The sequence below is a fragment of the Magnolia sinica genome, chromosome 1 (genome assembly GCF_029962835.1).
Source record: "Magnolia sinica isolate HGM2019 chromosome 1, MsV1, whole genome shotgun sequence".
Classification (NCBI taxonomy): domain Eukaryota; kingdom Viridiplantae; phylum Streptophyta; class Magnoliopsida; order Magnoliales; family Magnoliaceae; genus Magnolia; species Magnolia sinica.
This window is the reverse complement of record NC_080573.1, coordinates 131179761-131192648: the sequence shown is the minus strand read 5'-3', so window position 1 is coordinate 131192648 and position 12888 is coordinate 131179761. Positions and strand designations below refer to the sequence as shown.

At 40.3% G+C, this 12888-nt stretch overlaps 1 protein-coding gene across 5 annotated transcripts in view; it reads right to left on the bottom strand.

The window, feature by feature from the left end:
• Window positions 1-12888, bottom strand: part of LOC131217372 (zinc protease PQQL-like) — a 43824-nt gene that overhangs the window by 15901 nt on the left and 15035 nt on the right. For all 5 annotated transcript variants that reach the window (XM_058212302.1, XM_058212295.1, XM_058212289.1 and 2 more), the window contains exons 9-17: window positions 4393-4606; window positions 3357-3462; window positions 1663-1896; window positions 1392-1556; window positions 1155-1304; window positions 965-1056; window positions 728-809; window positions 523-606; window positions 255-371 (exon numbers count right to left, since the gene is read on the bottom strand). In XM_058212302.1, the coding sequence (XP_058068285.1) occupies window positions 255-371; window positions 523-606; window positions 728-809; window positions 965-1056; window positions 1155-1304; window positions 1392-1556; window positions 1663-1896; window positions 3357-3462; window positions 4393-4606 (1244 nt within the window). The remainder of the gene's footprint in view (window positions 1-254; window positions 372-522; window positions 607-727; window positions 810-964; window positions 1057-1154; window positions 1305-1391; window positions 1557-1662; window positions 1897-3356; window positions 3463-4392; window positions 4607-12888) is intronic.

The window sequence follows — 12888 nt, the reverse complement described above, 5'->3', positions numbered from 1 at the left end:
CAATAAACATAGGGGCAAATGGTTGTCGTTGGCCATTTTGTTGGATGCCCACGATCATCTAATAAAAAAGATACAGCTTCATGGACCATTGCATGATGGGGTCCACCAGATCAATGGCTTACGTAAAAAAAATACAACACCATTGCAGGTTCAAAAATGCCTTTTCTTTTTATCGATCATGATATAATACATCAAAATAGACAATGAATAGCATCTATGTGGTACAAACTAAAGTGCATTGTGCCCTTGCATACCAGCTTCCATGAGATATCTGGATCACATGAAAAGTTTACGCTAATATCACCACGCACATCCCCCGTCCTTGAAGGTTTATTACCGCCAAGAAAAACAGATACACCAACAGAGTAGATCTGGGACATACATGTCATCACACAGAAGAATTACAAGAATAAATATCGCAGTTTCATAGCATGAACTCTCAACAATTAATGGTCAAAGAATTCTGTGTGTGTGTGTGTGTGTGGGGGGGGGGGGGGGGGAGGGGAGGGGGGGAGGTGGAACCTGGCCATGCTTGAACCGAAGAACTTGCATAATCTTTGTCTCCAAGAGTTTGCTCAAAAACCCAACGAAGTGAATCTCTTCCATCTTGCATTTGGTTAATTACAGATAAAACAGAGAATAAATTGTCGATAGAGTTTATTTTAGTAATCATGATGAGCTCGTTACAGTCAGAACAAATAAAAGACATCAAAGGGATGCTACAAACCATAGATGAATTTTTCAGCTCCACAGGAAACGCTAGCTGGACAGAGCATTGTGCTTCGACCATGGGGCTGCGCACTTCTTCCCTACATGAACAACACCCAATGAAAGATATCTATAGTTCAAAGACCCCTCATTCTGAGGATATCATAATGAGAGTAGAACACTAACTCCTTTGTGACATTACAAAGTATTCAAAGTTCCAAGCAACATTAAGTGGGATCTAAATATGCATATGTACCTAATAACAGTTGCAGGAAAGGTGAAAGGTAAGCCTTTTAAGTCATCACGGTTGAAATGTAAAACTGATTCAGAGGGCTTTGGTATTCCACCCTAATTGAGAGGCAACAACCAAATCAACAGATATTTTTAGTTGTTCAGGATCGAGATCGAGATCGAGATCAAGAGAGAGGGAGGGAGGTGAACCTTACCAAGTACTGAAGAACTAAAGGAATGGACACTGTCGGGTCAATATTTCCAACGATTACAACAGTAAAATTCGAAGGGTCCTTAAAACAACTATTGAAATACTCGCATGCTTTTATCGGATCCACTTTTCGTAGGTCACTAATTCTTATAGGCTGCACCAAAAAAGAGGCAGCTGAAAATCAGTTAAATGCTGCCAATAGGCAACAAGAAGTTAACGAGAACCACCAGATTAGGCATACCCTAAAGAAATAAGAATTTCCGTAGTTCAGCTCTCGCACACGATTTGCAAATGCAGTGTATGGGTCCCTCTCTTGTGCACGGATTGCTTCTTCTGCCATCTGCATTACTATTTTTACTTCCTCTTCTCCTGGTGCGACGTTTGTAGTGAATAGTTGATAGACAAGCTGTGGGAAGTAGATAGATTAAACATTTTTAAAAATACTGAGAGAGAGAGAGAGAGAGAGAGAGAGAGAGAGAGAGAGATTACAACTCTCTTCTAAAGAGACAAACCTGCAAAGCAGTCTCCAGGTCTGAAGGCGAGCAATCACCAGAGAAGGTTCTCATGTATGCTCCAACTTTCGCACCAACTTCAGCTCTCTTACCAGCAAGCATGTCCATGAGAACTGTTGGTCTGTAACCAAAAAGGCCAATTTCTCCAGCAATAGTTGAGCCCATTGAACACGAAAAATATTCACTTTCTGAAAGTTCAGATAAACCACCATATGTGAACCCAGTGAAAAGAACCTGTTGCAAACAAACTATGAATAAGATGGAGTTCAGTGGAAAATGACATTGCTTATAAAGTAGTGGAAACATCATTCTTGAGAAACCAAACGCTTCAACTCAGCATTTCAATTTCAGATTTTATGAGGGTTTAAAAAACTATGCTTGGTACTTACTAAAATACATGAAAGGTGCATGGATGTTGGAGATTCAAATTGGCCTAGCTATGAATTATTAAAGTGTACATTACCTGTAAGATGTTAGAGAACCATGATCTCTGACAAGGTATTTGATAGGTTCCCTCAGTTAAAGATGTTCGAAAATCATTGCAAATGGTGCCTTTTCCTTTATCAAAAATTTTGTTGTAAACACCTATTAACACTGTAAGAAAATTAATTGAAAAGAGAACAAAAAATTCCAGATCTTTTCATAAACCCTAGTTTTCTAAATCCCACCAACTGTAGCTTTCTGTTGTTCTTTATCTCTGATTGTGGTTCAGGAACTCAAAACTCATCTATGAACTCCCTTTTTCTTCCCTACAATTTTTTTAGGTTGAAACTGAGCACAGAAATTGCAGTAGCTACAATTCCGCGATTTTGATGTTTCCGTCCAGGCATCTACCTCTTTTTCATGTTCTCGGCACTAAGGAACCCAAAACATAGGTATCAATATGAACTTTGCTAACCCACATGCAACTCTACGTGCAAGCACAAGTGCCAACATGGCACATATCTGGGACATCTGAGCCATGCATCAGGCTGGCCCCAATCATTAGATGGTTGACCCAAAATTCGAGCCGGTGAATCTCAAGTGAGTCACACATGAAAAAAATGTACAATTTAGAACATTGCCAGTGGATACCATTCGATATAGACATGTGACCAGCCTGATGAGTGCACCAGCCCAATCTCTGACCATGGTGATCTATACAGTGGGGGTCACCTCATGCATGGCTCCTTCATAGGTAGACCATAAGACCATATGAAGATGAGTTCTCAAGACATGGCTAATGCTTTTAAGTAGGGAAAAAATGTGGCCTATTACATTTATGGCATTCCAAACTAAATGCATAACACTAAGGGCACATCTGTTCCTCATACGACTTTAGCTAACAAAGCCTATCAGTAATAGGTTCCATTTCTTTCATATTCTTAGGCATCTGAAGATGCTACATCTACTTCTCGCATTCACCTGGTAACATTTCTATGTTCTCGTCGAATTTGAACGATGCAGTACAGCTTTCAGCTTGATAGCTCTCCACTACAATCGAAAATTAGTAAATGAATAGATTCAGACTAATAATTTGTATTCAATTTAGGTAAGCTATTATTTGTATACCACAAAACAATCATGGACACAGCCCATGAAGCACAGAGCACGGAGCCCAGCTAATTTCTTGTTATCCAATATGAGTAGTTCTGATTTAAGCAAGAGAGACCATACAACAGTCTCTCTTTAAACCTTAGAAAACCACACAGTACCTGATCATCGAGGAAGTCTGTACGCTTATAGCAAACCCTCATGCCATTCGATAGAAGTAACTCGGTGACACCTATACTTGGAAACTCAGACTGTTGTATAATGCTCCTGAAATAAACAACTAGACAATGTCAGTGATACATAAAGCTAAAACTACTAGAGATAAATTTACATTCTGCAAATATTAGTAAAAAAGAAGGAATCCATTCAAATCATGATAAAAACTAGCCATAAGAAATGCAGTGCAGAACACTTCATGCATCTCCACTGCAAGCTTCAAACGGAAAGTGTCACTCTAGATGCTAAAATCTGTTCCATGCAATTAGCAGAAGCATAGCATTGCTGACCAGAAAATGGATAAAATGGTAAGCACCCAAGTTAGTTGGAGAATAATCTCCTTATGCACATGTTTGTCCTTTTCAGGAAGAAACTAAAGAGGTATAGTAGAGACATTCTACTCAGGAAAGAATATGATTTGGCATGCCAAAGATTCCAAAGTAGCTGTTACTATTTCTTTTAAATTGTAGTTCAGAAGATGGTGCAAGAGTAAAAAAAAAATGCACACAGATGGCTGTTATATTCAATGCAAAGAAACGTATCCCAAGAAAAGTTTGTTCTGCTTGGAGAACTAAAAAGCATTTACTGAGAATCCAAGGGATCATGAATCGAGCATGTAATGCATATGAAAAGAAATAATAGCAATAATAAAAGATTTTGGCAAAAAGAAAGCCATCGAACACCATTGTGCTAGCTATTTGGTAAACCTCATATGAAACATATCTTGGTGCGTATATTCGAAGAAGACTAGTCTCATTCCGGATGGAATGCTAAAGACATGTTGAACTTCTGTTTACAATAGCACAAGGCTAAATACATCCATAAGCCCCAAAACAATGACTTGGGATGGTTCACAGTGCATAGAAAGTTGGAACAAGTTATTAAATGCTTGCAACGTAGAACCATTTGCTGAGGGATATTAGTGTATTGAAGAGTAAAATAATAGGTACCAGATATAGATCCTACAATTGAAAAACTTACCCTGGATCTGGTTTTATGGTGACAATTTCTTCAGGAATGTGTTCATCATCCCAAGGAGGAATTTTTCTTTCTTCTTCAAGCGAATTAATTTTCAACACAGCAGCTTTCAGGTCATCTACCGTAGCACAAGATCGAGGTTCAACTGCCTTAATTACACAGTTGTATGCTGTATGAAAGTTCCCGGCAAACCTTGATACTTCCGCTGCCGAGATCTCTGTCAAAATGATTTGACCAGAACAGCTTTAGATATGAATAAATCTAGCCACAGAAGATACTGGCTGATACAAAAATACAAGAAGTAAAAATACAAAAACACCAAGCTATGAATATTTTTGGCACACACAAGCAAGGGACATAGTTAAGTTAGGATGCACTCAGTGCTAGGATATAGATGCCTGTTTATTGAAGTGCTGGTCACATACTCTGTCAGTGTACCAACATCGGTACGGGACAATGCAAGGATACTTTTCAGATACAGGTCAACAATTTCCTATTCTAGTGGAAGTAGGATCATTATATTTTGAACTCCTAGCAATTCCACAGTGCCGTGTCCATAATCCATATCCAAGTCCCAGATTTCAGAAACACACATTCATATTCCTGCTCCCTGTATCCATGTCCGTACACATATCCCCTTTCTTTTTTCAACACACACACCACAATGGGTACTCGAACCCATGACCATAGTGTTGAAACTCTTGTGAGCCTCACATATCCCTATCTAGGCATCCACAACATAAAATCAATGCATGCTCGCAGTGAGACTGCAGTCATAAGCTCATTACACCTAACATATGTGATGACGGGGTAGCGCAATTTGATTGAATGGATTCAAGAATGAGGCCATGCTCATTCTGCAGGTATACAAAGATAATCCCCAGGAAATATCAACAATGCATGTTGGATTGTTTCTATCTGACCATGTAATGCTAACTTTAGCATCGAGCATGGTTGAAAAAGCCTTCACCAATATGAAATTTATTAACAGAGCCTTTCAGATAGACCTTGAAATGGCTGCAAAGATCAAGATGGAATTCATTGGTCACTCCCTTCATATGGGAGTTTGAATATTGAAGAAATGGAAAGACCATTTCCTGTAGACTATGTACAATACAGACAGCCCAATGATTGGTACAAGCTCTGAATCACCAATTCATTCTTGCATATGAGCAGTTACCTCCATGGCAATCCATGATGAGTCAATAAGAGGTCCCATCAAACTGAGTGATTTTAGAGCCTCCAGATAATGTGCAAGGAATAAGATTGTAATGCATACATCAGAAAAGGGATCCACATCTTTCAAGAACCCATTTGAGGTCAAGCTACACAAACCTCCTCATGCATGGGAAGCATGTGGATGATGAAGTGCAACTCAGAATGATCCATCCGTGACACTGCATCATTGTCTACACTAAAACCTGTAGGAAAAAAATGAACATCCTCTAACAGAAATCCCTCTATCAAACTGAATAAAATTTCCCCACCTCTATATCAGAAATTCTGTAACCAGACTAGCTCAAAAGGATAACAAGTAGTCCGCAAAAGCAGTTGGCCAGCCTAACTGGAAACGAGGTGCAGACTCACCACTGATTAAATGACCATGGAAGATAAAGCAATACAGCCTATGTAGAATCTGGGTGCTAGAAGTGGATGGCATTTTTTCTGTTAGATCTTTTTGCCAATCTATGCGCATGAATCCTCCTGTGTCTCACAGCTGGGCCACATGGTTGGAGGGAGCTCCTACTAAAGTGCCTTCTGCTGGATTGGGTGCCTGTACTAGATAATAACACAAGATAAATTGCAGAGAAGGGGCTTTGATTCAGTAAGCAGGTGTGAGCTCTACCTCCTTGGAGGCTGAAAATGCCTCCCAATTTCTGCTGCACTGTGGTTATGCTAGCAGTATCTGGTCTGATGTCTTAATGAAATTTTGTATTCTTTGGGCAATGCCAGATTTGGTTGGGGAACTGTGTGCCGGGTGGTGTACCAGTGCTTGGGGCAGGATCAGGAGAGTGTTATGGAAGTTCATGTGCAAAGAAGCTTTGTGGCATGTAAGGTTGGAGAGAAACCAAAGAATTCTCCCAGGTATGCCCTAGCGTTTTTAAGAGAATTATGTGGGGCGTTGTGGAGCGTAGCAAACAGAATAAAGGTACGGTAGGAATATCCTTGTTTATCTTCTTATTGAATTGGGAAGAGCTTCACTTCTGTGGATATGAGTTTGGGAGGACCTCTGTTTTTTGGAAGTCCCTCCACGATGGTTCAAATTAAATTTAGATGGAAGTTTTTCAACAACTACGTGGAGATGTCGCTTGAGTTTTCTGGGCCAGTGGGGATCCATTACTGTAATTTTACTGAAGCAGCAAGCCATTAAGCTCGCTGCCAATCATGTTTTATGCTCTTATTGGACAAGGTAATTCAAAGAATGCTATGATCTGGATGAGGGCAGGTTGGTATCCCTGGTATCTGCCCAACCTCATAGAGGAAGCCTTGTACATCTGTGACCCCTCATCAATCTCCTTCTCGCACCACTTAGATTGGCAAACTCAAGGTCAGATCAATTGGCTAAGGATCGGGGAAGTTTGCAAGTTTTTTATCTTAATTTGGGAAGATCATGTGAGATAGAAGAAAGAATGGAGAGAAATTAAAGTCATTCAAAAGGTAAAGCGACTTGATTGGAAGCTCATGGACGATCCTTGGGAAGAAGTGAACCAAGATCTAGATCATCAATAGGGGAACATCGCTCGGAGGGTCTATCTCCTTTTGGGATCCCTCTAACAGGACGGGGAACTCATTCGAGTTCAACAAAGACTTTATCAAAGACTACTTGGCTCATCGGAGAAGGATCTATGCCTCTCGTGGTGGTAAGATCAAAGGCGGAGTCAGTCAAAATGGGAAAGAAGTTGCGGCGGAGATTGAAGCTTCGGTGGAAGATGAAGGGTTTGAAAGGAGTCGGTGTCAGAGTTCCAGATCTATGGATCTTTTCAATTCCATAGAGTTCCCTGAGTTTGAACGGCTAATCCAGAGACTGGGTTACGATGGGTTCAAGGAAGAAGGTAAGAAACCCTAAATCCTAGGTTACGGATTTTGATCTTCTTAGATAGATTTCTACTCTCTCTATTGATCGATTCCCTGAAAAATGAATGGAAAATCATTTTCAGAGTCTTTAAGAGATTTGGCAAGGTGAGGGAAGTGGTGATTCCCCAAGTGACAGGTTTGTCATGGTTTTGCCTTTGTCAGGAAGAATGATGATAAGCTTCTTAGGGCTATTAAAGGTCTTCATAGCCAGAAGTTCTATGGGAAAGAAATAAGGGTTCACATAGCTCACTATGGCCCTGAGAAGGTTAATCAAGAGCATTGGGAACTTGGTTCTAATACCACCCTTGATCGGCCACCTCCCAATGTCCCACTTCCGTTCACCTCCACCATATGTGGAAAGGTGGAAAGATATTCGTTCCGTTTGACTCCTAATTTGGAGGAAGAGGGCGGCAAAGGTGTCGGCATCAGTTAGGATAGTTGTGGGAGAGGATTCACTTGACATTCGGGTGATTCGGGAGGAAGATAATGGGTCGATTCAGTCTGGGGTGGATCCAGGTTCTACTGTCCTCGGAGGTTATCGTCCTCTGGTTATTGCGACGACAATCACCATGGATGTAGATGCATCCTATCTAGTGTCTCGCGATCCACAAATCCATCGAGGCAACTCACGTGAACCATATGCTCCATCCCTCCCTGGTGCACACACGTACAAGATGAGTCCCTACATGTCCCTGACATTGGACAAGCGTCCATGGCTTGTCAGATCCCGCCCCAGGATATCTATCTCCCCCCTAATGCTTGGACCCTAGGTCCTTCATTCACAAGCGCAAATGAGATCGTCATTTTCTCGACGTCTGAGATGTTGTATTGACCCAGTTTCTCACAACATTTTATCGCCAACACACCTCTTCTCACGTTCTTCTCGTCCTTTCCCTACAAGGCCTAGGGGTGCACATAGAACCGGTAAACCGAACTGACCAAACCGTAGGGTTTGGTCTAGTTCTAAAGTGCGACGGTTCCAGTTCTGATTCCAAAAATCAAGAACCGATTAGTTCAATTCGGTTCTCGGTTTGGGGTTATGTAGAACCGAACCGAACCGAACTTGAAACCGAACCCATATATTTAAAAAAACAAAAAACCCTAACTCTTCATTCTTCTCTTCACGCCACCCCTCTGCAGTGTTGCCCCCATTCCATTCTTCTCTCTCTCTCTCTCTCTCTCTCTCTCTCTCTCTCTCTCTCTCTCTCTCTACTTTCCACATTGGCCAGCCACCGCCGGCCCCCTTAATGTCGTTGACTTCTTTCTAACTCTCTATCATCTCATTGTGAACTTCAACAATGGCTTCATTATCATTCTCTATGATGGTAATTACTAATTATCAATTTTGTTGATTTTTTGTAAATATTTTATTGAATATTGGGTGTTTTATTGATTTTTGGCAATTATTTTATTGTTTGTGTGTTTCTTATTAGTTGTCAAGTACCGGAGAGACAAATAATCATCAGGAGCTTACTATTACTAATTCTCTCTCTCATACAAAGGTATGTCTTCTTTAAAAAAAGGGGATAGAAAAGTGAAAGGTGCTAGGGGTAACTATTGTAATTCAACCTATGCATGGTCGAGAGAAAATGGGACTAGCTCTTTGAGAAAACATATGTTAAAGTGTCCCAAGATTTTCCACAATAAAGACAAGAAACAAAGACTTTTGTTAATGCAATCAATATTACAAGATGGTGGTTTTACCCTTGGTGTTTGGAAATTTGACCAAGATCTATGTAGAGAAGCACTTGCAAAAATAATAATCGTAGATGAGTTGCCTTTTAAGTTTGTTGAGCATAAAGGTTTTTGTTACTTTTGTAGCGTGATGCAACCTAATTTCACAATAGTGTCACGTACTACAATAACAAGGGATTGTATGGCATTGTATATGAATGAGGAAAAAAAATGAAGGATTTGTTAGTGAACTCAAATCAAAGAATTTGTCTCACTGCGGATTCATGGACCTCAGTGCAGAACATTTCTCACATGTGCCTTACAACTCATTTTATTGATAGAGACTGGAAATTGCATAAAAGAATTTTAAACTTTTGTGTGATTTCTAGTCACAAAGATGAGAAAATTGGTTGAGCGGTGAAGGCGTGTTTGATGGAATGGGATATAGAGAAAGTATGCACGCTTACTATGGATAATGCAAGTTCCAATGATGTTATTATTTCATATTTGAAGAAAAAGATGTCTAAAAAGAGTGACACTTTCATTTTAGGCGGCAAATTCTTTCACATGAGGTGTTGTGCACATATTCTTAATTTAATTGTGAAAGATGGGTTAATTGAATTAAAAGATTCACTAACTCAAATTCGTGGGGCAGTGAGGTATGTTAGGAGTTCTCCACATAGAGAACAACGCTTCAAGGCACGTGTAGAGAAAGAGATGATAACATATAAAAGTTCTTTGTGCCTAGATGTTCAAACTAGGCGGAACTCCACGTATCTCATGCTATATGCTGCAACAAAGTTTCAAAAAGCATTTGAGAGATTAGAACAAGAAGATCCAGATTTCACCATAGAACTTCATGATGGACCTCCTACCACTAGTGATTGGGATGATGCTCGGATTTTTACAAAATTTTTGCAGAAATTCTATAATGTCAGTGTTCGCATGTCTGGTTCTTTATATGTCACTTCTAATTCATTTTTTCATGAAGTTTGTAGCATTAAAAGTTTCTTATTCGAATGGTTAATCAATTTGGATTCTACTTCAAATACCATGGCTAAGAAAATGAAGATTAAATTTGAGAAGTATTGGGGAAATATTGAAAAAGTGAATATGATGTTATTAATTGTTGTTGTGTTGGATCCCCGTTATAAATTGAAATATGTGAAGTTTTGTTATTCTAAAGTTTACGAACCTGCCATGGTGATTGAGCTCACTAAGAAGGTAAGATAGGCATTAAATCGTATTTATGATAAGTATCAAAAGCTTCAGCCAGTTAATTCTTCTTTAAGTCAAACCATTAATGACATGAAGGTTGACCAATCAAGTATTAGTACAAGTGAGCAATTAATTTCTCTCAAATCGAAGTTTCGAAAACATTTGGAAGAAAAAGAGAGCAATGGAGGCAGGTCAGAAGTGGACAAATATTTGAAGGAATCTTGTGAAAAGGATGATCCAAACTTTAATATTTTGAGTTGGTGGAAGGTGAATAGTTCAAAGTACAGAGTTCTTTCTCAAGTTGCAGGGGGTATTTTAGTCATTCCCGTATCTACCGTTGCTTCTGAATCAGCTTGTAGTACCGGAGGTCATGTCCTAGATCAATTTTGTAGTTTTCTTACCCCTAAGCTTGTGGAATGCTTAATTTGTGCACAAGATTGGTTACGTGCTTCACATCTCCCGATTGAAGTCAAAGAACATATGGCTAAAATTGAAGCTTTGAATCAGGTAAATATTCATTTGATCAATTTGATTTTGTCATATAATTTACTTTTAAGTAATGTGTTCTTTTTTATTTTAATAAATTATTATATTTTTGCAGCCCTAACTTCTATTTGAGGACTTCCATATCAAGTTTACATTTTGTAACATACTGCTAGTCTACTAGTCTGCTACGAGGTATATTATCATGCTTAATTGGACTTGTCTTAAAGCTATTTTATGAGTTTACAATATATTTTAGTTGTCTATTTGACTCATGATTTATGGTTTACAATGCGCCCTTTGATTGCTTCCGTAAATGTATTTTCGCACACCTTACACAATATCTAGACCATTCATCAAATGGATCAAACACAAATGGACATGGGCTGGATTATATAAAAAAGCATGCAATTGGGCTGGATTATAAAAAGCCCAAAACCATAGAACTGATCCAGAACCAAACCGGTTTTTACGGTCCGGTTCCAATTCAGTTCTAGGGTGCAAACAGTTCGGTTCCAGTTCCGATTTCCTGGAACCGTTAGCAATGGTTCGGTTCCAGTTTCACCCTAGAACCGGACCGAACCGACCCGTGTGCACCCCTAACAAGGGCAATGGGCTTGAGGTGTCCCTAGTCTGCTAGTCCTACTACGTGTAATGAGGAGACAACTCCTCCGGCGGTCGATGTCAATGGTTCGTCAGCTGAACTCGTACCGCTACGAATAATGAGGAGAGCCTATTTCCTGCCTCGTTTGAATTCATATAGTTAAAAGGTTTCAATTGAGTGGGTTACGTGTCCTAGAGATATTGAGATAGCTTGCCCTCTTTCGTTTGATTTGGACGGCGATTTGAGTTGAAAAGGCGACGAAGCTTTCAAAGAGGCAGGAACCTTGGGTCAAACACCAGCTCTAGAAGCCAACAAATGTCTCAAAGGCAGAGACCTCATCTCATCCGCAAGCCCAACAAATGAATATTTTCCAGGTTCCTCAAAAGATGGCTCACCTCTTCCCTCTGCTTTTCCAGAACTTAAAGACTTTCTTTCATATTCGAGCTCCACTTGTCTCTGAAGAAGATTCAACAAACAATGGCACAAAGGTAGATGATTCATCTGTTGGGATCTCTTTCTCCGCCATGATCCCACCTTGGACAATCTCTCTCCTTAGGCAAGGTCGAGTGTAAGCAAAAATATATTTCCCCTGGGTGTGGCCTCTCTCCCCCCTCTATTCTACTCGAAAGTTTTCCACACTCCACCCTCCTTCCCCGTTGTTTTGGCTCCTTGATGTCCAGTTCCTATCTTAGACTCCATCTTGGGTACTTCTTCTACTTCAATAAGTCCTCTAGCCCTCGTGATTTGTCCTCAGGATATCCCTCCTTTTCTATCTTGGGGGAGGGTGTTACAGATGGTGGGGATTTGGGAGGTCTGGTCTAGAACCCTTTAGAGGGTGCTCTGGATGTTTCTCCTCTTCGAGCCTCCTTCTATCTAAAAGATATTAGGATCCTTCGAGGTGTCGTCACCCCTTTCGTCATTCCGCGGGAGGTCTTAAAGGTTTTGGTGGAATCTATGAAGAAAAAGAAACGGGTCGAGGACGTCGTTTGTCATGTGAGTATGCTGTTGGGAGTGGTTTTCAAAACTAAGACGAAGATCACATAGCACTCTTTAAGCTAGTGGCAAAGAGGTGTCTCCGAGTATCATTCGAAAAGGTCCCTTCACTAGGATCTCCACAAACTCTTTCAAGTAACAGGGATCTCCTGAAGTTACGAGTAAGCCCGAATAGCCTTCAGGAAGCCATTCTCAAAAGTGCGAGGAATGGATGAGGGGCAAGTTTGGTTCATCGATGAAGATCCTCTCATGGAATGTGAGAGGTTAAGGCTGCCCTCAGAAGCAGTCTAAAGTCAAGGAAATGTGCTCTCGCTCCAAAGCCAGATTGATTGCTTTGCAGGAGTCCAAGCTTCAATCCATCGACAAAGGTTTGGATAATTCTATCTAGAACAAGGGAGGTAAAGATTGGATTTCTTTATATGCAATTGGTTCGACAAGGGGTGTCCTCGTTC